This window comes from Rana temporaria, chromosome 4 (genome assembly GCF_905171775.1).
Source record: "Rana temporaria chromosome 4, aRanTem1.1, whole genome shotgun sequence".
Classification (NCBI taxonomy): Eukaryota; Metazoa; Chordata; class Amphibia; order Anura; family Ranidae; genus Rana; species Rana temporaria.
The window spans coordinates 252351824-252379465 of NC_053492.1; the positions used below are offsets into that span (position 1 = coordinate 252351824).

The following is a 27642-nucleotide window of genomic DNA, read 5'->3' on the forward strand; positions in this document are numbered from 1 at the left end:
TACAGTACAAAGTAGTTTTAATACTCTTTTACTTTCATAAGCAAGAAAAAGGAAAAACCATGTACACATTTAAAAAGTAGATAGGGAAATAGGAAGGGGGAGGGGAAAGGGGAAGGGGGTTCGTTTTCCGCACCTATGTAGCCATAATGTGTCTCTAAAATGAGACAAGCCCTTAAAACTCATTGAATTTAAAAAAAAAATATTATGATGCTCTGTGGATTCATCAGCGTTTACGACGAACAGGTGTTGATGATCTGCAAAACAAAAATAAAAAGGCCGGTATTAGTGTGATCTAGAGAGGTAAAAAGTGCCCTTTTTGAAACAAAGTTAAAGTTAATGATTGACGCTTTCAGTTACTATTATACAATGTATATGCAGTTACAAATTCTAAATAAAAATATTAAGCAATAGAAAGAAAAAGTGTACTACCTTGATCGGGTCTTAGACTTGTGTTTGCGGCTTGCCTTCTTACCAGACCTTTGAGATTTCTCCATAGACCGTGATCGGCTTCGTTTGCCTTTCTTAGATTTTTTATCCTTGTAAACAGGCGATTCTGAACTGCTTCTTCCACTAGAGGACAGTCGCTTCTTCTGCTCCTTTGAAGAATTTTTTTTGCTCTCATGCCTGGAGTCCTGCCGGGACACCTTGGAGGAAGACGACTCGCTGCGGGAGAATGTTCTTTCACCCTCTCTCCTACTTTTAACTCTATCATCTTCCAGAACATTAAACCTATATTTTTCATCTTTCTTTAACTTCTCCTTTTTTCTTTCCTTTTCAGATTCTCTTCTCTTCCTATCCATTTCAAAACTTCTACTCCTTGCCTTCTCTCTTTCCCTACTACTGCCCCTATGCTTGTGTATGCTTCTACTGGAGCTTCTGCGATGGTCATCACTTTTACGTCTATCTCTGCTTCTACTACGAACAGCATGTCTATCTCTAGAGTGGTTCACTCTTCTGTCTCTGCTGTTACTACGCTCCCTTCGCCAGTCTCGATCCATGCTATTTTTACTAGATCTCCTCCGCTCACTAATTTTCCCTCTGCTGCCACTACTGTCTCTACGATTCTTACGTGTGACACTCCTGCTCCTGCTGCGTCTTACTTTGCGTGTAAGTGATGGGCTATGACTTCGTCTCTTTTTCCTCTTGGGTAAAGAGGGAGTTGAACTATGGCTGCTTGAAGAGCTGGTACTGTAAACACTACTACTACTACTGCTACTTTGTTCTTTGCTACTGCTGCTACTACTGCTGCTACTACTACTACTCGAGCTCCTTGATTTTCTAGCTGGAGGCCTTTCCTTTACATCCTTTTTAGGCTCAAGCACAGGTGAAGCCTCAACCATTTTCTTTTCGCTTTCTAGCTCGTCATTTACTTTTCTTTTCTCATGTATTTCTAGGTCATCTGTAATATCTGTATTAGGCTTGTCTACTTCATTTTTTTCATCATTGTTGTTGTCGTCATCATCATCATCATCATTATTATCATCAGGTTTCTCCTCTAAAATTATGGGGAGGGGGAAAAAAAAACCCTGTCAATCTTAAGTAATCACCAAAACAAATATAAACTGTCAATTAAACGCAAGTAAGAAAATGTTTTTAAAATTAAAAACCCAAACTCCAGCCAAAGCTTCCCCCTCTTCCTCTCCTTGAGAAGAATGAACACTCCTGATTTTATTATTACAAGCTAATGCACAATCGCATATTGCCACATCAGAGGAGCGCTTTGTAAATAGCCTGAAGACATTCACAATGCAGCCTGTGGTGTAGGATTAGGCATTTTGTTCATCTGGAATTGCAGGCAGAAACGAGCAAATCGGCCTGCAATTCAAGATCACACTATTCATTCCTAATGGCACCCCAAACGCAGTGCAAATGTTGCACGTCAAAAACACGTGAGAAAAAAATGCACAAAGCTCATTGGCCTAAAAAGGTGCTGGAGCTTCTTTGGCACGTTTGTTGCATGTAGGGCATCAAACAATTAGGCTGCCCAATGTGCAACCTGCCATGACAACCCTAAACTGTTACAGTAATCCACTGGTACAAGCCTGCAAGCAGCCTGTGAGCCTTGTGAGGGAGCCTCACCTTTGCCCAACCGGTCAGCACACACAAGATTGGAATTAGCTTGGAGTTTAGAGTTATTCTACACCACCAGTCGTGTTGCAAGAGTCTTTAGGCCAAGTACAAAGCTTTTCTCTGATGTGGCAACATGTGAGGGCATTTTATTCCATTCTATTAAAGTGCTAGTTCTTGTAGTTCCCCGTTTTCTTTTATATTCAAGTGTTTTTCATCCCCTTGTGCATGATTTACTTTGGGATAGCTGCAGATGAACAGTGTCTATTTAGTGCAAGACTTGAGATTTACCCAGAGTCCAGGAAGTCATGATGCACTTGCAATATTTTCTTTTGCCATTGCCCATGTTAATCATGAACCACGTAAGATGCACAAGAAAAACAAAAAGGTTCATGTTATACTACTTAAAAAGGGAACATGGCCTGGTGTAAAAGGATAACGTATAAACGGTAATAAAGTGCAAATACCTGTGGTGGTCCTAAAACCAATTCCTATGGCATACACAGGTACACTTCTCTCCAAGTCAAAGTTTGGCCATGACCATCTTGCTAAACTTTTCCCTAAATTACTAAACTGTTAAATACCAGTGCCCCTACTGCCTCCAGGCAAATCAGTTATACACCTCTCTCCTGGTCCCCGATTCACAAAAAATGGCTGGTGAAAAGAAAAAAGTAGAAGAAGAAGAAAAAAAAAAAAAACAACTATGTATAACATACCTTCTTGCTGTCTTTCAAGTAACTGTTGCTCTTTTTCCTTTCGTTTAAAGGCTTCTAGCTTCTGTCGTATCCTATGGCGGAGTTCCTCTTCATCAGTATCAGAAGATTCTGAACCTCTTTCACTCCTTTCATCTTCACTTTCTGCAGATCCATAACCACCCAGTCCACCTGTATGCATAAAGCCCAGTCCATCAAGCAGCAATGAGAGATGTCAACTTACTGCCTTCTTAAGTACACAGCATGCTGGTACTAAAATAATCCTTATGCTGTTTTGTTCACATGCATCTCCTTGTTTAACACTTTAGAGGATCTACCACCGGGATTAACCCCTTTTTTTGGGGGGGGGGGTCAAAAATATAACTTGTATACAAAAATGTGAATAAAAATGCAAAACTGAACATCTAGTTTTGCAAATAAAATGCAGGCGTTCTGCATGTGTGTTTTTGAGGCGTTTCAGTACACCCCCCTATCTTCTCAATTGAGGACGTGCGCGCTCCAGTGCATTTTTGATGCATTTAGCCGCATTCCAGATGTGTTCCATACAGTAAAAATGCAACATGTTCTACTTTTCTTGAAAGCACTGGAACACACCGCTCTGGTGTGAATTAGGACCAATGGAATCCATGTTAAACACTGTCCATGTGTTTTTGAGGCAGTAAAAAAAAAGCACTGGCGTGCACCTGGTTTGGACCAGCCTTAAGGTATCTCAAAGGATAATTCAAAGCATTGTCATGTATGCATAGTTAAATTAGTTCAGCCTGGCCAATGCTGCTGGAAATCATTGAAGTAGACAATACTACTTCAGCATACACCAAAAGCATGTGCCACGCCGAGCAGACAACTTAATGCCTTGAGAATACAGGTGCTCAGCACAGACACTATTCAAAAAAAGCATTCATTCAGAAAATGTATAGCAAAGTGTTATCTGACTGGATGAGGAGGAGAGTGCGACATCACTCCCTACCTCTCCACTGTGTCCAATCAGAGAATGTTTTCATTCATTCATAAAATGCAAGCCATTCTTTGAATGGCACCCATGCTGAGTGGCCAGCCTCCTATATTCACAAGGAATCAGGTTGAACACTAAAACTGGACCCAGAGGCAAGTAGCGATCACTGAGCAGTGTCTACGTCAGTGATTTACAGTAGCACCAGCAAGGTATGTCATATGCATAGTTACATGGGTCCAAGCTGAACCAAACTATGTATAACATGCCGAGGCATGAAATTCAACTATACAAAAAATAAATAAATACAGAAAATCAGGATGGCGCAGACATTTTGCACTCAGTGTTTAAACGGGTAGGTTATTTAACTACACTAAACCGCACAAAACCACTTTTTTTTACTTACAAGTTTAAACCTGGTGATGCAAGCTCAAATGTATTAACTTTCAGGGAGAAATGTCCAATTTCTGAACATTAACTGTTATTTTATTTATGTTTTAACACAAGTGTGTCTGCAGAATGTGCTGAAGACTTAAACCATTAATTAACCTAAACTACCCATAGCCTGACCAGTGAGTTACTGGACCTGTTTGTCAAAAAAGCATATTTTTTTTTTTTACCATTGAACATACACCACTTTAAAACTGGAGAATAAAATATAAGGTTTTTATTTGTGAAAGATCATCACTTTAAGATCACTTTTCTATAGACGTAATCTACTATACTATAAAGGAACACAATATAAACAGCCATTTTAAAATGCAGAAAAAAATGTATGGGCACAAGAAGTTCTTGTGATTATTGTGAATAAGTCCAGTGTATGTTCTTATCAAGAACATACACTGGACTTATTCACAATAATCATTGAAAGTAACTAGCGTGTTTAGCCTCCTGGGATACAAAGATAAATCGAGCTCAGTGAGGAGGAGAGGTGCCAGTCTGGTTTTTTTTTTTAACCTGACAAGTATACATTGTTTACCTCACGGAACTTTCAAAATCCTACATATTACCTTTCAGGTCCTGCCATCATAGATCTCCACCTGCTGGGTCAGATGACAGCTTCCAAAATCAAAGCTGAGGAAATTGATGGCAGGACCGGAAAGTACCACCTTCAATTTTAAGTTGATGAAACTATCATTACTAAAAACTTCATTTAAAGTGTAAGTTCACCTTAACAAAAAGATCTATAAAAAGGCAAACTTTACATAGGATCCCGCTGACCTGAAGCACCGCAATTTCCCATTCTGAGCCCTGCTATAGCCAGCTCACGGGTTGGGGGCTAGGAAATCCCCACAGATTTAACTCTTCTTCCTCGCTGACAGGATGGGCTACGCGAGTTCTGATTGGTTGGTGCCACCCATGTGACAGCGCCGACCAATTAGAATGCTCCTAAACATACCTTCTGACTGGATACGTTTTGGAGATTAAGCTGCAGGGATTTCTAAGCCCTGGACCCGTGAGGCCGCTATAGCAGGGATCAGAACGGGAGATCGCAGCGCTCCAGGTCAGCGGGACTGGGGGGCCTGTGTAAGTTCACCAAACAGATTTTTCTGTAAAGGTGAACTTACCCTTTAATAACCCAATTGATCTCATCATTAGAACATACATAACATTAAAATGGCATATATTTAGCCAATAGTTGAAATAAAATACCAAATATATTTTCTTAACAGATGGTTTTCTTTAAAACACACATAAATTTAAAAAAAAAAAATTATATATATATATATTATATTATATATATATATATTTTCATTACAGTGAGTAAAGTTGATTGTGCATATTACATACAATAGAGACAGATACAGTGTGCCTATTATGTATATCAGTTGTATTGCATTTAACTAACGTGAACAAAAAATGAATAGTGACCCAAAGTAAAGCTATTATCTGTAAAGGACAGCTACAGTGGGGATCGAAAGTTTGGGCACCCCAGGTAAAAATTTGTATTAATGTGCATAACGAAGCCAAGGAAAGATGGAAAAATCTCAAAAAGGCATCAAATTACAGATTAGACATTCTTATATGTCAAAAAAAGTTAGATTTTATTTCCATCATTTACACTTTCAAAATTACAGAAAACAAAAAAATGGTGTCTGCAAAAGTTTGGGCACCCTGCAGAGTTAATATCTTGTACTGCCCCCTTTGGCAAGTATCACAGCTTGTAAACGCTTTTTGTAGCCAGCCAAGAGTCTTTCAATTCTTGTTTGAGGTATCTTTGCCCAATTCTTCCTTACAAAAGTCTTCCAGTTCTTTGAGATTTCTGGGCTGTCTGTCACGCACTGCTCTTTTAAGGTCTATCTATAGATTTTCAATTATGTTGAGGTCAGAAGATTGTAAAGGCCATGGCAAAATCTTCAGTTTACACCTCTTGATGTAATCCCCCGTGGATTATGAGGTGTGTTTAGGATCATTATCTATTTGTAGAAGCCATCCTCTCTTTAACTTCAGCTTTTTCACAGATGGCATCAAGTTACCATCCAAAATTTGCTGAGATTTTATTGAATTCATTTTTCCTTTTACTCATGAAATGTTCCCTGTGCCACTGGCTGCAATACAACCCCAAAGCATGATTGATCCACCCCCATGCTTAACATTTGGACAGAGGTTCTTTTCATTAAATTATGTGCCCTTTCTTCTCCAAGCGTACCTTTGCTCATTCCGGCCAAAAAGTTCTATTTTAACCTCATCGGTCCACAGAACTTGTTTCCAAAATGCATCAGGCTTGTCTATATGTTCATTTGCAAAGTTCAAACGCTGATTTTTGTGGTGAGGACGTAGAAGAGGCTTTCTTCTGATGACTCTTCCATGAAGACCATATTTGTACAAGTATCTTTTTATAGTGGAATAGTGTACCACAACTCCAGTGTCTGCCAGATCTTTCTGGAGGGATCGTGCAGTCAAACGTGGGTTTTGAATTGCCTTTCTCACAATCCTGCGAGCTGTTCTGTCTGATATTTTTCTTGGTCTTCCAGATCTTGCTTTAACTTCCACTGTTCCTGATGGCTGCCATTTCTTAATTACATTCCGAACAGAGGATATTGACCTCTGAAAATGCTTTGCTATCTTCTTATAGCCTTCTCCAGCTTTCTGAGCGTCAACTATTTTCAGTTTCAGTTTTCTAGACAACTGCCTAGAAGAACCCATGGTGCTGATTGTTGGGGCAAGGTCAGATGAGTCTGGGCATTTAAAACCTTTGAGATTGACATCACCTTGTCTTCCCAGACGATGATTGAGAACAATCCATGACACTGTCAGGTCTCAGCTTTGCAAAGGGGGCAGTGCATGCTATAAATTCTGCAGGGTGCCCAAACTTTTGCAGACGATATTTTTTAGCTTTCTGTAATTTTGAAAGTATAAATGATAAAAATAAAATCTAACTTTTTTTGACATATTATAAGAATATCTAATCTGCAATTTGATGCCTTGGAGATTTTTCCATCTTTCCTTGGCTTCGTTATGCACATTAATACAAATTTTTACCTGGGGTGCCCAAACGTTCGATCCCCACTGTATACTTTTGTCCTCAAATCCAGTAATCCCTACCTTCCAAAGCAAAAAATAAATAGTACAATGTACCAATCTGTAAAATATAGTTATATCCCCCACCGTAAAGTGGACGTAAACCCCATTCATGAAATTTGAGCTGGGCACATATCTGCAGTGTGTTGTTATCTTTCTTTTAAGCACCACATCTCATAGCTGTCTCCTGCTCAGTTCTTCTGTTATCAGCATAACACCTGACAAATTCTCAGTCACATATGATAAAAAGCAGCCTGAATTTTGTGTTTGTGAGGATGCTGTAAATGGATTAGCAGAGCCCTGAACCATTCAAGGAACAGAGCTGAAAGTCCCTAACCTATGAGAAGGGGTGTGTGCCTTTCCTTCAATCAGCTGTCTTGGCTGTATGCCAAGGCTTCACTGCAGTGCTAACCAGGAAGAGAAAATCTCAAAACACGATTTGCACTTTCTGAAGGATATATACAGATGAAGACAGCAGATATACATGAAAATGTATGCAGGGAGACTTGTTTCACCTCTGTGTATCATCTGAGGCTGTTCTGGATATATGTGAGGGTTTACATCCACTTTAATACATGGTGTGCACGTTCAAGAATGCCATGCCTCCATAAACACACTTGTATTTATGGAGAGGGGAATGCTGGATGTAAAAGGCCACAAAAAATGTTCTAGCTTTATCTAGGGTACACTGTGCTACAAATAATGAGGTTAGGCTGTGGGAGAGGGGCACTAGTAGATTTTTGAACAAAGCTACGCTCAGATTTTTAACGTTAAAATGCAGATACTAAAGACTAGGAAAATAAGACATGGTTTATACTACTAAAACATATCCAGTACATTGCACCAAACAAAATGTTGCTTTTTTGCCACTTTCGAACTGCATCGTGAACTGGCCAGCAGATGATTCTTGTAGCAGTCTAGAAAAACTGATTTGAATTCACCAGTAAAATAATGTGAGGTAAACTGTCTTTACCTTGCATTTCATGGCAGATACTGGACATGCTTTCATGAAAATCATGCAAACGTTACAGAAATTGCCTTATCCCACAGAAATCCCACCCATCCAGTAACTGTGGAACACACTTACCGAGTCCAGTAAGGGAAGCCAGTGCACTGGACTGTGCCAGCTGCCTTGCAGGAGCTTTGTATCACAGCAACAACAGGAACAACATGTTAACACACATAGTCACGACTTCAAAGTCATGAGCTTCTATGAAAAATTAATTACTATTGCTGCTATTTGGGGGAGAGAAGAAAGGTTAAAATACAAAATCCATATACAAACTGACAAGCAAAATTAATTTAACACTCCTAAGCTTACTATTAAAAATTTGATGTAGTAAAAAGAAAGAGGGGTTCTTGTCTATTCTTAAAAATAAGGTTAGAAACTTTGCCAAATAGTTGAAAGCTTCATCATATAAAATAGTTAATCTGAAATTAGTTATATAAGGGTCTGTACTAGTTTATGTAGATGCAATGTACTAAAACTACTAAAAGACAGCTTAGGGAACACATGTAAATCTGTCCAACTTCTAGTTACATGAAATGTGCCTAAATGACATAATGGTTTTACAGTGAGCATAACCTCCTCCAACACAAGTCGAGTAAACATAAAAAGCCATGCGTTATAAACAAAATGGCTACCTTTGGTTGCTTTACGATGGGTCTCTTTAGCAATATTATAAATTTCATCGTTGGTGACATCCAAAAGAATTTCTGTTAGCAGCATTTTTGTCAAAATCATCTGGGGTGGTAAAGAAACAAAATGGTTTAAGTGGGTGCTACATATATATATATATATATATATATATATATATATATATATATATATATATATATATATATATATATATATATATATATATATATATAAAAAAAGAAAATACAAAAATTACTCTTGTCTAAAGCTCACCCGTCCAGGACAATATAATATAAATGCCATACTAGTGGGCCTGCATCAAATATATTCTTAATTCTGTGGTGCAGACATATGAACAAAACACGTACCATTTGATAAGCCCTCTCCTCTTCAGTTAATTCTGACTCACTGTTCTCTTCCTGTGGAGCTGGGGAAGGACTGCGGCTAACTTTCGGACTAACTCTGTCCTCTTCATTTTCATCATCTTCCTGTTCTTCATCGTCACTGTCCTACAAAAGAAATATAAAACAAAGTCATGTAAACTAAAATATCATCCATCAGTTATATTTTTTCCATGGAACTAGGAGTCTCATCAGATTTCAGCGGAGGAAGGGGGCTGAACTTCAAGGAACAGCGCCACGGCACAGTCTCCTGGAAGTGTGCCAAATGTGGTACCGTAAGGGGGACGGGGGGAAGGAAGCGGAGCATCCACTTTTGGGTGGAACTCCTCTTTAACTGAACAAACTGAAGCTAGAAGCAGTTTGGTTTTTATGCACAGCTGCTCTAGTTTTAGTAAATTTGTCCCTATAGATCTTAAACCTACTAGTCTTTAAGACCCTTTTCACACTGGGGCACTTTGCAGGTGCTACAACACTAAAAATAGCGTCTGCAAAGCGCCCTGAAACAGACACTGCTGTCTCTCCAAAGTGAAAGCCCCAAGGGGGAAAAAAAAGTCCTGCTATCAGCATCTTTGGAGTGGTGTGTTTATTGATATTCTCCATTTAAATGAATGGGAACCGCGGCTATACCGCCGGTAAAGCGCCTCTGCAGGGGAGCTTTGTGGGTGGTTTTAACCCTTTTCCAGCCGGTAGCGGGGGTTAAAAGTGCCCCGATATCAGGCAAAAACAGTGGTAAAGCGCAGCTAAATATCATACTCATTTTTATTATTAAAAACATTATTCAAAGCTCTCTAAACATATATAAAGTTCACAAAAAAAGCTAGCATACAGCAGGCACGTGTGGCATTTCACACAGGTTTACGATACCATCTATATTTGAAACGGTATATGAAGAGCCATTGTGATTTGTACACCATTATCTCAAATTTTCTAGCCCTCTAGCCAAGTATCTGGTATTTTTTTTACTTACAAATTTGCTTTTCAAAGGTAAACGAGGACCATCACCCTCAGCATCTTGACTCTTCTGTTCTTGCTTCATCTGAGCACGCTGCTGTTCCATTCGCTCACGTTCCAACTTCTTTTGTTTTTCTCTTTCCATTTTTTCTAAACCTTCGCGAATCCATGCAGGCAAAGTCCTGCGTTTAACAGCATCTATAATGAAAAAAATTAAGATTTTTGTACCCTTTTCTTGGAAGTCCACTGAGGATACAGGATGACTTGACATGTTATACTGACGTCTATGGGAAGACTTAAAGCACTCTGATTTAGTGATGCATGCATTGGCAGAAAAAAGGATAGTACCCGATTCTTGAGACCAAATGCTTCAATAAAATAAGCTGTCTGAGCAACCGAGCAAAGGTGGAACGAGAAGCTGGTTTACCTTACGGGGACTATCTGGTGTGTAAACGACCAACAAGGCTGAAAAATCAAGTTTTGTCCAGGACAGGATCTGCTCTATCCTTTTTGCCATGACAAGACCCCATCCCTCAGAATCCGCATCAGTTGGGTCCTGCAGCCAGAAGGACCAGCGCTGCAGGAACTATGGCTGGAGCTGCGTCTAGGACTAGCCTCAAATATTGCCAGTCAGTCCTAAGCTGATTTCTGAAGGTATGGACCCAGCTCAACCACTTGTAACATCTATATGTTCTAAGAGTGTAGGTATCTATGTGGAATGCATATCCTAACCTGGAGATGTTAAATTCTTTCAATCTGGCGAGCCCTCTGTTAGAATGTTTTACGCAGGATCCGATTGGTCGGTGCCACCCATGTGATGGCACCAACCAATTAGAACGCTCTGAAATGTACCTCCTGACGGGGGGACATTTTGGAGATTAAGCCGAGGTGATTTCTAAGTCACGATCCGGTGAGGCGGAATATGAGCAGGGGGGTCCTGCGTAAGTTCACCTTACAGATTTTTCTGTAAAGGTAATTTTACCCTTTAAAGTATAATACCAAAAATGGCTTAAGATTAATGTTATAAATATATACTACACTATGAAGATATCCTTTTCTTTTTAATAGGCACTTTGAGCCAAGCAATCAAGGAGGAGAATATGTGAAGTAAAGATCCAGTGCAGTACTCCTGCAAGTAAGAAGGCGGAGGTGGATTGCGTTTTTTGACCCACTTGTGATCAAGGGGTCAATACATTCTATTGAGCTGCCAAGGATTGTGACACACAAGTGAACATTTTGGTAGAGAATTTGGAAATTTTTAATTAATTTTCATTTTTACAAAGTACACTATTAATTACATGGTGGACATTCATCTCACAAGTGACATTGATTTATTTAGCAATTCACATTTTATGTAGAGGGTGTATTACCTGTATTGAAAAAAGGTATATAAACTAGAACTGAGATTGGTGTATAGTATTTGGAGCATTGGGAAGTGTGACTTGTATTGGAAGCTGCCAAAATTAGTTAACATTCTAACAGATATTGATTTTGGGGTTAGCTACAATGCAATCATTGGTAATTTGTTTTGCTGCTGGCTTGTCTCGCTGCTTGATCAGCGAGAGATCAAAAAAGCCTGGAGGGGAAATGGTGTGCCAATGTCGACTTCAGTTTGTCTGCCTTCTCAGGAGACATCAGTCACACTCAGAAAGAAAGCGGGAGGATGCCGACAACATTTTTGGGATCTCACTCAAAGTCAGTCTCTAGCCCCTCCCACAGGTAACTGCTTTGATATTAACAGAAAGAATGCATTGTTCTGAGGGCTGAATTTTTTTTTCAGTTCTAGCAGCTCACAGGGATTAAGATCAAGCCAAAAGAATGAAATCCGTACTCCTCTGTGACCATTGATGTACGATTAAGAAAAGGTAATTTAAGTGGGGGAGATATCTTGACAGTGGATATATCATCACAAATTACATCTATGTTCTTTTTGAAAAGAATGGCAATATCCTGGGGAGTAAATTAGTGGGTGGGAGTAGTGGAAGAAGGAGTTCATAACCGTGATGAAATAGGTTTGTTTGGTAGCACGGAGGGAGGGAATTATATTTTAGGAAGGCAGATTTATACCGGGTTAAATCTTGCAGGGATTTTGTTTTAGGCCACAATCATTCATAGGAAGAAAAAGGGGGATGGGGAAATACAGGTCCACTTGTAGTTCAGAGTGGAGTACTTTTTTTTGTATAACACTAGGGGTTATTTACTAAAGGCAAATCCACTTTGCACTACAAGTGAAAAATGCACTTGAAATTGCACTGAAAGTGCAGTCGCTGTAAATCTGAGGGATAGATCTGAAATGAAAGGAATCTCTGCGGATATTATCCATTCATGTGCAAGCTAAAATGCTGTTTATTTTTCTTGCATGTCCCCCTCAGATCTACAGTGACTGCACTTTCAGTGCAATTTCAAGTGCACTTGTAGTGCAAATAGGATTTCCCATTAGTAAAAAAAAAAAAAAAACCACCTTTGTTTCTACCTTAATAAACTGCCATTACACTTATATACAACTTATCAAGACTGAGTGCCTTCCCCCTCGGGTTGTCCTTAAAGTGATTGGAAGGCTTTATTTTTATTTTTTAAACAACAAACATGTCATACTTACCTCCACTGTGTGTTCGTTTTGCACAGAGTGGCTCCGATCCTAAACGATGCCCTTAGCTCCTCCCCACATCGTATAACCCCCTAGGAGAAGCGCTCTCCGGCAGGGGGGGGCTCGGGGGAATACAGGACTCAGGTGAGTTAAACAGGGGGCCGCCGGTCAGTGACAGATGTTTTTTCACCTTAATGCATAGGATGCATTAAAGTGAAAAAACATAAGGGTTTATAACCCCTTTAACCAGTTGCCAACCACCTGCCTGCAGTACATAGCGGGCAGGAGGTCGGCAAGAAGTTAAGTACAATCCTCGGCCAGTGTAGGCAAAGCGACGTACCTGTAGATCGCCACCTACTTCCGAGTTTATGTGATTGATTGTACACAGAGGGAGCCTGTCAGCAAGTCTTGGCCCATGATTCACAGCTGGGACCTGCTGATTGGTTGTGTACAATAACAGCCCAGAGCTCTGTGTTGATAAACAACACAGAGCACTGTACAGAGGGAGCGATCTGTCAATTTCTCACCCCTACTTTGCAATCAGAGATTTAGTAGTAAAAGCAGCACACCTTACACATTGTTAGGCACATGGTTAACCCTTTGATCACCCTAGATGTTAACCCCTTCTCAGCCAGTCATTATTACAGTGGAAGTGTATAGCATGAAAGCCAATCACTGTATTAATGTCACTGGCAGTTAGTTGCTGTACCGAAATAAAATGTATAATTTTTTCCCACAAATAGGAGGTGCTATTTGATCACTTTTTTTATTCTTTTTAATATATATAAAAAAACATCACAACCAAAAGTTTTGGTGTGTGTGTGTGTGTGTAAATATATATATATATATATATATATATATATATATATATATATATATATATATATATATATATATATATATATATATATTTTTTTTTTTTACTCTACTATAAAACATATCCAATAACAAACAATCTAAATTTCTTCATAAAATTTAGGCCAAAATGTATTCGTAATGACATTGATCAGTGATCAATATTGGGCACACACCAGTGATCAGTGCCAATGATACATACACAGTCTCTGTACTAATAACACTGGCTGGGAAGAGGATAACATCTAGGGCGATCAAAGTGCCGACTGTGGACCTAACAATATTTACTGTTTTTACTAAGCAATCTGCGAGAAATTGAACGGCACATCGTTGCTGTCTGCACAGCCGATCAGTGGGTTTCTGACCATAAATCATTGGGCGGGACACATCAATTGGCTTGTGCTTTGGCGAACGACAGCACAGCCGGGCGATGGGCGCTTGCGCCTCCGGCTAAGAAATGCAAACCACCTATATTAATGTGAAAAATGATAAAAGCGGGAGTGGCGCCAACTACAAACACATACACTGTGAAACAACTGATGCTGCTCCTAAAATTAGTGATAACTAATGAACAAATGCAAAACAGTAAAGGGCGCACCAAAAGTGTATTACAAACAGGCTCTGAATAAAAACTATAATGTGAATACAGTGAATTTGTTATTATTAAGTTCATATTCTTATCAAACATTGCTGCAACACAAAATTAATTAAATATACATCTTCTGTGTGAACTCAGAGACATTGTAGCTTCCAGCATTCTCTAGTTGCATCCAATTAAATATTAGCCTCAGATCGCATAGAAGGTAACCGTGATCATATATAAAAGAGTAATTTTAAGAAATTTGTTACATGGAGGGAGGAAAAAGGATTCATATATTTATCCTATACAGAGCATTATCGGCGATGTTCTGTTTTGAGAATGGAAAAAACTTTTGATTAGGGTATTTTTTAATAAATACGTTTTAGCACTTTGGTTTGTAAGAATACAGCTGAGGGGATAAACGAATTGTTTCGCCGCTAGTTTTCAATTGTTTTAAGTGAAATTGTCGTAAACACAAATCCCCTGTCTCCACATACAGCCGAAGCATCTGTTGAGAAGTACATCGAGCAGTACACATACCTATATGGTGTTGGACCGGCTACCGCTCTCTCCCTTGCAGCTGTATCCAGTTATTCCGCTGTACCTTGCACTATATGAACTGGAAGTGTAAGCGTTGTTTTTAAGTCATTAGAAAAACGTCATCACACTATCCATGCCTCTCTGTGGCTTTTCATGTGGAGCCAAAGTTTGCAAATAATTGGAGGATTTGGATGTGAGCTGATCTTAGAAAGGAGTCGTCATATATACACATACACCCTTCCTGATCGGATTGAGATATGACGATCTGCAGACAGCAGTCACACACTGACTGACCATCCTATGAAGGAAGATCGGGTGAAAAGGAGCACCTTTGTTTACTACATGCCTGAGGGCCACTTGGTGGCAGAGGGAATCTGGTGAGCGCTTTGATATACCCTTTTCGGGTGAAGCACTTGCACTGTAGAATTACATGGTGATTGGAGTCCACACAGAAGAATTATATTTTATTATTTTTGTGTTGCAGCAATGTTTGATAAGAATATGAACTTTATTAATAACCAATTCACGTTTTTATTCAGAGCCCGTTTGTAATACACTTTTGGTGCGCCCTTTACTGTTTTGCACATATATTTATGTGATCCTGTGCAGCCGAACTGCACTGTAGCAGTAAAGCTTACAGGAGGAGGTCAGCAAGTGGCTAAACTTACCAATTTGCAGAGGCTCTTGTTTGGGTGGTATTGGCACAGGTGAGCGTTGCCTCTCCCTGAAGGAAGGTCTTTCCCTTCTGTTTGGAGGTGGAGCAGGTGGACCCGGAGGACCAGGAGGGCCTTGCTGCCAGTATGGTGGATGAAATCCACCTTGAGGGGGCCCATATCCGCTGGAACCATGCTAGGATGAAAAAGCATGAATTTTGGGACATAATAAGTAACAATAATCAAAGCCATTATCAATTTGTAGACAAAGGAAATTTTAACAGCTTAAAGGGGTTGTAAAGGAAAAAAATGTTTTTTCCCAAAATGGCTTCCTTTACCTTAGTGCAGTCCTCCTTCACTTACCTCATCCTTCGATTTTGCTTTTAAATGTCCTTATTTCTTCTGAGAAATCCTCACTTCCCGTTCTTCTGTCTGTAACTTCACACCGTAATGCGAGGCGAGCCTCTTGAGGGGGCGAGCAGGAGTGTCTGGACGCCCACTAACACACAGCTCCTTTCTCTATCTGCAAAGTAGAGTGTCCTGACTTGCCTGCTCGCCCCCTCAAGAGGATTTTTCCACACCAGCGAGAAAGCCTGGCATTACGGTGTGTAGTTACAGACAGAAGAACAGGAAGTGAGCATTTCTCAGAAGAACCAAGGACATGTAAAAGCAAAATGGAAGGATGAGGTAAGTGAAGGAGGACTGCACTAAGGTAAAGGAAGCTATTTAGGGAAAACATTTTTTTCCTTTACAACCCCTTTAACAGAATAGTTGCAAACAGTACAATTATTTCTTCTCACCTGGTAATCAAATTGATTCCCTGGCCCCATGGGGAAGTTTTCAGGTGGTCCTCCAAAGTTATGATTGTTCTGGTTAAACATGTGTCTATTATCATTGGAAAAATCACCACTGTCCTGACTATTACTATCTTCAGATGGGGGGACAATATCCATAGGTCCAGGGACAGGAGGAATCCATGGCTGTTCTGGAGGAGGATGGTGTGGAGGTGGTTGATGATGCATTCCACCCCACTCTGGTATTTATACAGAGGAAAAAAATGTTTGATATATACATTAGAGAAAGACAATGCTCATGTTTATTACATGTATAAAGCATTACTTAAAATACTGCATTCCCCATAAAATACTGCATGCATTAATAATACAAATCCATGTTTAGATACAAATAAGCCAGATTTACATTTAACCTATCAATCCTTCAAAAATGTCTCATATACTGTCTTAGTACAGGGATCTTGCAGCACAAGTGAAAATTACACCCCCCAAAATAAATGTATGTGTACTTGTGAATATCATATTCTTACTTTATACAAGGCCTTGAATTCTGCCCAAGTTGATAATAAATTCAATACTAGGACCTTGTGGTCAACAGAAGATCAGTCATTTCAAGTTGAATGAGTGGGTTGAGTATTTTACTCATTTGACTAAGAGCCAATGTCTTGTATACAGCCTAGGATGCAGGACACAACTCCATGGAAGATTTAAAGTGGAACTTTATGCGAGAAAAAAAAAAAAAAAAAAAGCAAGCAAGATTTTAATACAGAAGACACGTACCACGTCACTCCTGCATTAAAATCCCACCAGCTGCCTGCCTGTATGCCCTGTACACATTTCAGCAATGCAGAGATAAACGATCACATGTGCAGAAGTGATGTCATCTCGGCAGAGGTGAAAATGGCTGAAGATCTGTACCCAAAATCCAATCTGGTCAAAGATGACATCGTCCGGTGAGAATCTCCAAGAAACTGCAGCACTGGGTAGGTGGCGAGTATAGTTCCACCTTAAGTGACTCAATGTGTACACACACACACACACACACATATATATACAATATATATACATTATATATATATATATATATACACACAGTACATTTACATCATTACTTTGATGGTAAATACAGTCGTTATGGCAGCAGTTCACTGCCATAACCCCGATATTATTTTGTACTGTGGATGATTTGGCATCTGATAAAAGTGGTCCCAGCAGCGGAATTACCAAGGGATCACTTTTAGGGGTGGCGAGAGAGGTGCCCCCTCCCGTCACTTTCGGTCATCTCCAAGCTTACTGGAACCGTTTTCTGTTAAAAGCAAAATGTTCTTTTTTTTGCTTTTAGAAGGGTAAAAGAGATGTGGGGTCTTTTTGACCCCAGATCTCTCAATAAAGATTATCTGTGTACATTCTTTGTAATAGTAATAAAAAAATAAAAAAAGGGAACAGTGTAAAAATAAATTAGAAAGGAAAAATGTATTTAAAAGCACCCCCATCCCTGTGTTCTTGCGCAGAAGCAAATGCATAGGTAAGTCGCGCGAGCATACATAACTGATATTCACACACATTTTTAAAGCACCGCCTATGGAAAAAAATTTCAGTACCATAGTTTCACGAGCATGCGCAATTTAAAAGCATGACATGTTAGGTATCCATTTACTTGGCATAACCATCCTCTTTCACTTTATACAAAATAATTGGCCTAACACTTTACTGTTTTTTTTTTTTTTTTTTAATTCATTAAAGTGTATTTTTTCCCCAAAAATTGCATTTGGAAGACAGCGTCACATAAAACAGACCTCCAGCTTATTGACAGCCTCAGCTCTGTTCCTGTGTGAATGGGGTGTGTCTCTTCCCTCCAATCAGCTCTCAGAGTTCTTCAGAGTGTAATATCAGCTCTCTGCCCTCTTTTTTTTCTGCCAGCTCAGTTGAGCTTTTTAAATTCTGGACTTCAAACAGATGTAGAGAAAAGACGACTGCAGATAAATCCTCCAACATAAGTTGTACCAGTTTTATTCAACTCTGTATCACCTGAGGCCAGTCACTGCACTGGGTATAAGTAAGGGTTTACAACCACTTTAACGCAGACATTTGAGTAGTACTTAAGATGCTTATTAGACCCCAATAGGTTCACTTTAGGTACACAAAACAGCTATTCAGGATGCATTTTGCATATACATACAACCAACTATAAAATAAAATAAAAAATTAACTTGCAACCTAGCTGTTACCTGGCTGCCACATTCGATTAAAATTTGGATCATTTGGAAAATTATGGTTGTTGGGAACAGGTTCCATCTGTGGAACTGGAGGTGGAAGGTCCTGCCCATTGGGAATCATGCCTTGTGGCTCCACCACTGGACCCGTAGCTTCACGCTGAGCGATCCAAGCTTGGGCTAATGCTGCCCAATCTATCTGACCTAATTAAAAAAATAAAACAATTAAGTCAAATGTAAGAAAGGAAATCATTAACTTGAGGCACACTGCCACAACACGAATTGCATACAAAGTAGAGAAAAAAAAAAAAAAAAAGTACTCACTTCCATTTAGCTCTCCTAAGAGATACTCACTTGGATCTTGTTGATGCTGAAAGGATTCCATCCACTGCTGCTGATTGAGTGGCCATTGCTGCCAAGGTTGTCCACCTTGATCCCACATATCTGCCACAACTTACAGTAACCACTCCACCTGTAACCAGACAAAATTATCCCTATTTAGTCACACTCCGTATTCAGAACACAAATACATAGAAATTAGTGCTAGTAAGAATGACATTAGAATAAATGTATTTTTGTAATATCTCTCCTCCCCCCACAGCTCGCTTTGGCCCTACTGTCCCACTTTTTTTTTTTTTTTTTTTTTTTAATAGAGCGTATTCAAAAACACTGATCTTGGTGTTTTCAAAGCTTTTAAGGGCAGGAGGGATTTTGGGTCTTCTAACCCCCAGATCTCTCCATAAAGAGTACCTGTCACTACAGGTGCACCAAATTTAAATTTTGGTGCTGAAACCAAAAATGCAGGATGCACTTGGCCAAAAACTACAGTTACATAAAAAATTTTTTAATATATATATATATATATATATATATATATATATATATATATATATATATATATATATATATATATATATATATATATATATATATAGATTTGTAATATCATGAATTAAAATTTATTGTCACCCACTGACCCCACCTGGCCATTAATCTGCTATCGGGTGTTATATGATGTCCTTCAGGATGCGCCACAATCAGGGATGAGGCAGATCAGGGGAAACCACGGTTACGACATGATCGGTTGTGTCCAATCACACCCGGTCACAACTTTAAACACAAGAGCAGTTACTAGCTGTTCCCAGCGGCTTCTCCTCATACTAGCTAGTACCTGCTCTTGGAGAAAGAATTACTTTTTTTTCACATTACTGCGCATGCCCCCCTCCCCCACTAATAAAGAGAACCTGTCATCAGTGGATCTGTCACACAGCCCATCAGTGCCACCGTCAGCATATCTGTCACAGCCCATTAGTGGATCGGTCAGTGCAGCGTCACTGCCAACACCACTGCCGCCCATCAGCAGTGTACCTATCACAGCTTCACATCAGCCGCCATGTCCAAAATATATTTTACACCCGAGGAGGCACATACAATCCTTCCTATGTCAGATGATGAGAGCAGCGGGGAGCTCTCACCATCCTATTCTGAATACGAGCCAGTAGAGTAGTGGACCAGGGACCAAATCAGAGGAGGAAACAGTTCCCCCCCCCCCTCAAAAGAACAAGAAAAACCAGAAAACCTGCCTACCACCAGTAGCGCCATACACCTCAACGGCATCAACACAAACGGAGCTAGACCCCAGGAAGAAGAGCACTGAAATAACGCACCTGACGAATCTGGGGCAAACCTACCTTTCCCAATGCCCTGGCAAACCCATTATGACTGCCCTTCAGCTCAGGGTCAGCTACAATCCCCCCTTTCACCGCACAGCCAGGTGTGCAGCACAACACTCATCATTTTTCTGAATTAGATTTTATTTTCCTCAAGATTTGCTGCAGTACATTGTGGACCAAACATTTTTTTTTAAGCAACATATTGCCACCAACCCCAATTTGTCCTTTGCCCGTATGTTTCATTGGTGACGTCTCCAAGTGGATGAGTTACAATTGGTTTCGGGCCTTACATTTAATATAGGGCTTTCAAAGAAAAACAAAGTGCATGCATGCCTACTGGTCCACCCACCCCATGCCAATTTATTCTGCCGCCATGTCCAGGACATGCAATGACATGAGCTTTCTGCATTTCAATAATTCACACTGCCCTCCCCGAGATCATCCCAACCATGATAAATTATATAAAATATGCCCACTAGAGCTGCACGATTCTGGCTAAAATGAGAATTGTGATGTTTTTGCTTAGAAGATAGATCACGATTCTCGCGACGTAACATCATCTTTCACATTAAAACAAAAAAATTGGGCCAACTTTACTTTTTCGTTTTTTTTTATTCATTGAAGTGGATTTTTCCCCAAAAAATTGCATTTGAAAGGCCGCCGGGCAAATACAGTGTGACATAAAATATTGCAGCAATTGCCATTTTATTTCCTAGGGTCTCTGCTATAAATATATGTTTGGGGGTTCCAAGTAATTTTCTAGCAAAAAATATTGATTTTAACTTAAAGCGGGGTTCCAACCACAATTTTTTAAATGTATGTCCTTTCATCATGCGTTTTTATAATATAAATCCGGTCACTTAGTATTTTACAATCCGCCGCCGCTCCGCATAGTTATTCAAAAAAGATAGTATATAAAACTATGTCCACACCGTTGTCATTTTGCTTGTGGGCATTGTGAAGCCCACAAGCACTTACTTCCTGGAAGTCTTGGATGGGGAGTTATAATGGGGTAGCGCACTGCATCCTGGGAAATGACACACATTTCCCAGGAGCATTAGCGTGCTGAGGGAGATGAGGTCAGAATCCTAGGTGATTCCGAAGGCAGATTTTGTGGGACCGCATAGCAACAGGCATTTCCAGGTGAGTAAAAATGTTTTTTTTATTTTTTAGGTCTAATGAGCACAATGGAAAAAAAAATTTGGGATGGAAACTCCACTTTAACCACTTCCCGCCCGACCTATGGCCGATTTACGTCCGGGAAGTGGTTCTGAAATCCTGACATGACGTCCATGGACGTCCTGCAGGATTTCGTGGGGGCGCGCAGCATGGCGATCGGTGATGCGGGGTGTCAGTCTGACACCCTGCATCTTCGATCTCGGTAAAGAGCCTCCAGCGGAGACTCTTTACCACGTGATCAGCCGTGTCCAATCACGGCTGATCACGATGTAAACAGGAAGAGCCGTTGATGGCTCTTCCTCACTCGCGTCTGACAGACGCGAGTATAGGAGAGCCGATCGGCTTATCAGCGCTGCCCCCCCTCAGATCGCCACACTGGACCACCAGGGAAGCCCACCCTGGAGCACCAGGGTGGGCAAAAAAAAAAAGATGCCAATCAGTGCCCACAAATGGGCACTGACTGGCAACATGGGTAGATCAGTGCCGCCCCACAGTGTCCATCAGTGCCCATCTGTGCCACCCATAAGTATCCATCAGTGCCACCCATAAGTGCCGCCCATGAGTGCCCAATGCCGCCCATGAGTGCCCATCAGTGCCGCCTATGTGTGCCCATCAGTGCCGCCTATGTGCCCATCAGTGCCACCTATGTGTGCCCATCAGTGCCACCTATGTGTGCCCATCAGTGCCACCTATGTGTGCCCATCAGTGCCGCATACCAGCGCCGCCAATCAGTGCCACCTCATCTGTGCCCATCAGTACTACCTCATCGATGTCCATCAGTGCCATCTCATCGGTGCCCATCAGTGCCGCCATATCAGTGCCCGTAATTGAAAGAGAAAACTTATTTACAAAAAAAATAACAGAAAAAAATAAAAACTTAATTTTTTTTCTAAATTTTCAGTCTTTTTTTAGTTGTTGCGCAAAAAAAAAAAAAAAAAAAAATCACAGAGGTGATCAAATACCACCAAAAGAAAGCTCTATGTGTGGGGAAAAAAGAACGCCAATTTTGTTTGGGAGCCACGTCGCACGACCACGCAATTGTCATTCAAAGTACGACAGTGCTGAAAGCTGAAAATTGGCTTGGGCGGGAAGGTGCGTATGTGCCTGGTATGGAAGTGGTTAAGAAACAAGAGTCAGAAAAAGATTTGGACTTTAAGTGGTAAAACTTCTTGCATTTACACATAGAAGTTTGCTCTAAGAAGGATGTTAGTTACAATGTTTCATGTTGTTCCAAACTTGACAGACTGCACAGATTTTTTCTTTACAAGGTTTCCTGTTAAGAACTTGGCAGACTGCCTGGATATTTTCTTTTGACAGCTGAGTGAGCAGATAAAGTCTCTCCACTTGTTATTTGAAAAGAATCGGCAAACTCTGCATTGGACATGTCAGGGAGGGTTGAATCGAGATCACAATTTTTTAACGATTAATTGTGCCGCTCTAATGCCCAATAATAAATAATTTTTCCAAGTGATTTGCTGAAATGTATGTCGCAGAACAAAACATTTGTGTGGACGAATCCCTTTGTCCACTTCACTGGCGGGTTGCAATTCAAACAATATATTCCCAGTAAGAGGTCCAGGTACAGATTAAAACTCAACAAATGATGTGAAAAAGCCACAGGATATGTGCATGCCCCGAGTGCCCAACGTACATCAGAACCAGTGGAAAATGTGTGTGACCTGGCATACCCCCTGCTCAAAAAAAAAAAGCTATCATATCTACATTGACAATTAAACAAATTTGCCCCTTTTCCGCCACCTGTACCGTGAAAAAAAATAATTTAGTGACAATAAAGCTACAAAGGGGGAAATCCGCAAGTGTGAGAAATGAGGAAATGTTGGCCAAGAAGTGGAGGGACAAGAGAGATGTTTACGCCCTGTTCACCATCCACAACGACACCTCTGTGGAGATTCACGGAAGATGTGGTCCCATTGTAAAGCCCGAAGACAGCCACGATTATAATCAGTTCGGGTGGGGGTGGATTTAAATGACCAGATGCTACAGTCCTAACACGAAAGTCCAGCTTCTACTCTAAAAAAGTTGCATTTTATCTCTTCCATATGGCCATGTAGAATGTGTACATCATTTATTAAAAGTCAACAGAAAGACTCAGCACCTTCCTCAAATATATTGAAGAAACTGTCACTGCCCTGATCTACCTGCAAGGATCCCCCTCAGGAAGCACATATCATGAGCAACGTTTTCCGAAAACATTCCTCCCACAGAATCAAAAAAAAATAAATGTGTATGCAGCAGAGGAGTTAGAAGAGACACCATTTATTATTGTCCCCAATGTCCCTCCCAACCTGGCCTATGCATCGGAGAATGCCTCAGATGTTAAACACACATCCCCCAGATATTAGTTCCCCTTATTTTTAACAGCCTGCTATTTCCCCATTTCAAATACCTGTGTGGATCATTTCCTGCTACCACGTTTCTACCTTGCACGTATATTTTGGGGTGTAATTGGTATGTACATGCTATGTGTTAGAAATATGAAGTGCCTTAAAAATGTGATAGGTTGTCAGGAAATTAGATATGCAATTTATGTCGCTACTTCTTGGATGTTGAGCCTCTGTATGTGGCCAGGCTGTGTAAAAGTCTCACATATGTGATATCACCATACTCAGGAGGAGCTTTCCAAATGGGGTCATTTTGTGGGCCTTTCCATTGTCCTGGTGCTCCAGGGACTTCAAATGATATGTGTAATTTATGCTCCTAGAACGCCTGGAGGTGCACTGCGCCACTTTAACTGACAACTGCATGGTAATGATGGAGATCAGCGATTTTTTTATCAGGACTGCGACATTATGGCAGCTAGATCGAACACTTGACACATTTTTGGGACCATTGGCATTTATATAGGGCTGTTACTGATCAAAACTTTTGTGTTCGATTAATCGTTTTATCGATTAATCGACTAATTTCGATTAATTATAACGCACATACAGATTCAACTACTTTTAGCTGATCTCCTTGCAGGCTGATTCCCAGTGCAGCTACCAACCACTGGAAAAATGGATAGCAGGATACAAAACACACACAAAGGCAGCGCTAGATGGGAATAGCATTAAAACTTTTATAGTCTTCGAGTAGGTAACAAAATAAATATTGCACTGGAGATAAAATCGATGTAGCTACATAAACTGTAAAAATGGTGCGCATAATACCAAACGGTACCAAAAGCAGTCATAAAAACATGTAGCCAAGTATGATACTGGTATGAAAATGTGTACAACGATACCACTGCTGAATCCAGATGAGGGGTTAACATCAGTCCGTTGGCATGTAGATGTCCCATGAAGGGAACTATCACAACTCCCAGTGGATGGCTGTAGAATCCCAGGTTGCCGAAAGAAGCCAAACGTCGGTGCGGCTCTATACGGCACCTGCGCACCGACGTTCGGCTTATTTCGGGAACTCATGACGCGTAGTATGCGACGGTCGGAAGCCTGTCAATCAGATAGGAACGCCCAGTCCCGCAGAAGACATACCCGGAAGCGGCGATGAAAATAAGGTATGTACGGGGGGGGAAAAAAACAGCCGATTGTCATTAGGACAACTCGGCTGAATGCAATGTTAAAAAATTATTTTTGGGTGAACCTCCACTTGAAATCAGCGCAGTTTTGCAAAAAATGGCCTGTCATTAAGGGGGTAACTCCTTCTGGGGCTGAAGTAGTTAAATTGAGCACTATTTACTAGCGATTTAAATCAAATCCACCTTGCCTTAAGCACAGTAAAATCTTGGCAAAATAAGTGTCCGTTTTCTGCGTCATTATCACCACCTTTTTCTTTATCTGCAAAACGCAGAAAACACGTTTTTCGCCTGCTGAAATTTCAGTGCATCTCTACCTGTCACATGCCTATTGCAGTCACAATGTGGTTTACATTCCCTGTGACAACAATAAAAAAAATTATAAAAGTGCCCCTGTGCAAAGACAATTGCGGGTACAAACAATCGCCCATGTGATAAACTATCTTTTTTAATAATAGATGTTATATACATACGGACTAGTTTCACTGGGATATCAATCATTCATAATATATAAAGAGGATTATCATTTTTTTTAATAATGATATAAATGTTATACAGCGCTGCACTATAAGGAAATAAGCCGCTGAAACATACAGTACCATATTTAACAATATTAGTTTATGAACTCATGAGGTAGCCCATAGGTGCACATTACACTTCAATCACTCAGTGGACTGAACAGAAAAAAGAGAACAGATCCCACCATACATGCAAATGAGGTGGTTGGAGGAATCCCCAGGAGGGACAATCTATTCTGACTGCAGGACCCGCGGTTGTCAGAACACATCAGTGTCTGCAGCTACTGACTGAGACATTTCTAACACGTCCCTTCATCAGAAGTTGACCAAATTGCTCAATGGACTTCTGACAGGGGTGATGGCATTGATCCCAGTCCCTGCCCCGCTCATTGTGGCCCGCGACCGGTTACAAAGTTGCTTAAGTGGCCATCGCTCTTCAAAAGGTTGAGGAGCCTTGGACTAGGGTATCAGCATTGATCTCTACTACCCCCCATGTAACACACATTTGTGCTGTCTTCTGCAAGTGTCAGCTTTCCACACTCTCTGACCCACATTTCCTCCATTAGGTCTGCAGTTTCCGACAGTCCTCTCAGCCCTGGATCACACTGATGTGATGCAGTAAATGCGCAAGATTTGCTGTGTTTCCCTACATTGCATAGCAATTGCGCGATGTCCATGCAATCTGCTGCAGATGTCAGTGTTCGATTAACAACACCCCGAAACTAGGGCTGCCACCTCATCCCTTTAAACCTAAACAAATATTAATTACACAGGTACTGGGGCTGATTATGGTAGTAATTAAACTTACTAGGTGCATTATCTGCATTAACCTCAGAACCTGTGTAATGCATATGTTCACGTTTAAAGGGATGAGGTGGCAACCCTACCCCAAAAAAGATTGCAAAATGCAGTGCGATTGCCATAATCGCATTGGATGTGTGAACCCCCACGCAAAGCGATTCAGGTGCGGAAAAAGTGGCCTGCACCATTCTGGTGCAAATGGCTCACATCACACGACACAGGAATGTGGTGCGATTTACATGCAGTGCTCCACACACACTAGTGTGAACCCAGGCCCAAGCATTACATTTACTGAACATTATGTGCGGCTCTTTAGTGGTGTCAGGAGCCTCATACATATGACAACCTCTGAGCTAGCATACCCCCAACACATGTATATGAGGGCAATCCCGCCTACACATGACACCCAAGCAATGAGGCCTAAGCTCCATGTGACCCCTTCACCCTCCATTCATAGGCTGTCCAGTGACTGGGAGGCCTGGTACACAGCGCACGCTGCGGCCTCCCGCCCTTTCTCCTCAGCTGCCGCCTTGCACTGCTTCCCGTGTGCAGCGGTCAGGTCGTTGTATCAATGTGGCTGCGTGGTAATACCAGACACAACATATTCTTCCCCCTCCCCCGTTCTGTGAGGGCCGCTACGGTAACACCACAAGCGTCCGCGCCTGCGTACTAGGCCTGAGGAGAACCACGGCTAACAGCTAGGAGCAGCGCTACAAAAAGGAGCCTTCCCCTATTTACTTACATGCAAAGCACACGATCCTGCTCGATATTAACCGTTCTCCGATCGTATACTTCCGCTATAGGCCGCCCGGGAATCTCTACACGTCCCACAACGACGCGCCTCCCGTGGTAACCGAATCTCTTAGCCAGACAATATGGCGCTGTTACTTCGGCCACCGGAAGTGATCACCAGCAAGTGTTTAGAGAAGAGTGAGCGACGCTGTGAAGGCAGGGACACTCTGCTGCCATCTAGTGGTCGTTAAGCTCAATTCACAAAACTACAATAGGCTAAGCATAAAGGGGTTGTAAAGGTTTGTTTTTTATTTTCTAAATAGGTTCCTTAAAGCTAGTGCATTGTTGGTTCACTTACCTTTTCCTTCGATTTCCCTTCTGAATGTTTTTTTTCTTTGTTTTCTTTGTCTGAATTTCTCACTTCCTGTTCCTCCTTAGTAAGCGGTTTTAAATGACTTTCCACCGCTCGGATGATGGTGGAAAGCTTACTGAGGAGAAATAGGAAGTGAGAAATTCAAAGAAAAAAAACATTTAGAAGGGAAATGGAAGGAAAGGGTAAGTGAACCAACAATGCACTAGCTTAAAGGAACCGATTTAGAAAATAAAAGACAAACCTTTACAACCCCTTTAAAGCGGTTGTATATGGTATACCCTTTTTTCCCCCCACTTTGACCTACAGGTAAACCTATAATAAGTCTTACCTGTAGGTAAAAAGAATGACTTCAGCGGTACATGCGCTC

The 27642-nt window shown here is 40.8% G+C and overlaps 1 protein-coding gene across 2 annotated transcripts; it reads right to left on the minus strand.

Moving 5' to 3' along the window:
* Nucleotides 1–27077, minus strand: PNISR (PNN interacting serine and arginine rich protein). Of its 2 annotated transcripts, none has more exons than XM_040350144.1 (12): nt 26913–27077; nt 18819–18936; nt 18480–18668; nt 16258–16490; nt 15473–15653; nt 10259–10440; nt 9259–9399; nt 8896–8995; nt 8339–8392; nt 2784–2951; nt 430–1495; nt 1–254 (listed from the first exon to the last, which is right to left on the minus strand). In XM_040350144.1, the coding sequence occupies exons 2-12, from the start codon at nt 18904–18906 to the stop codon at nt 224–226; spliced, it is 2433 nt and encodes an 810-aa protein (XP_040206078.1). In that variant the 5' UTR covers nt 18907–18936; nt 26913–27077; the 3' UTR covers nt 1–223. The 2 variants fall into 2 exon arrangements, with proteins under 2 accessions (XP_040206078.1, XP_040206077.1); XM_040350143.1 differs by having other exon boundaries at nt 18789–18936.
* Nucleotides 27078–27642: the final 565 nt, after the last annotated feature.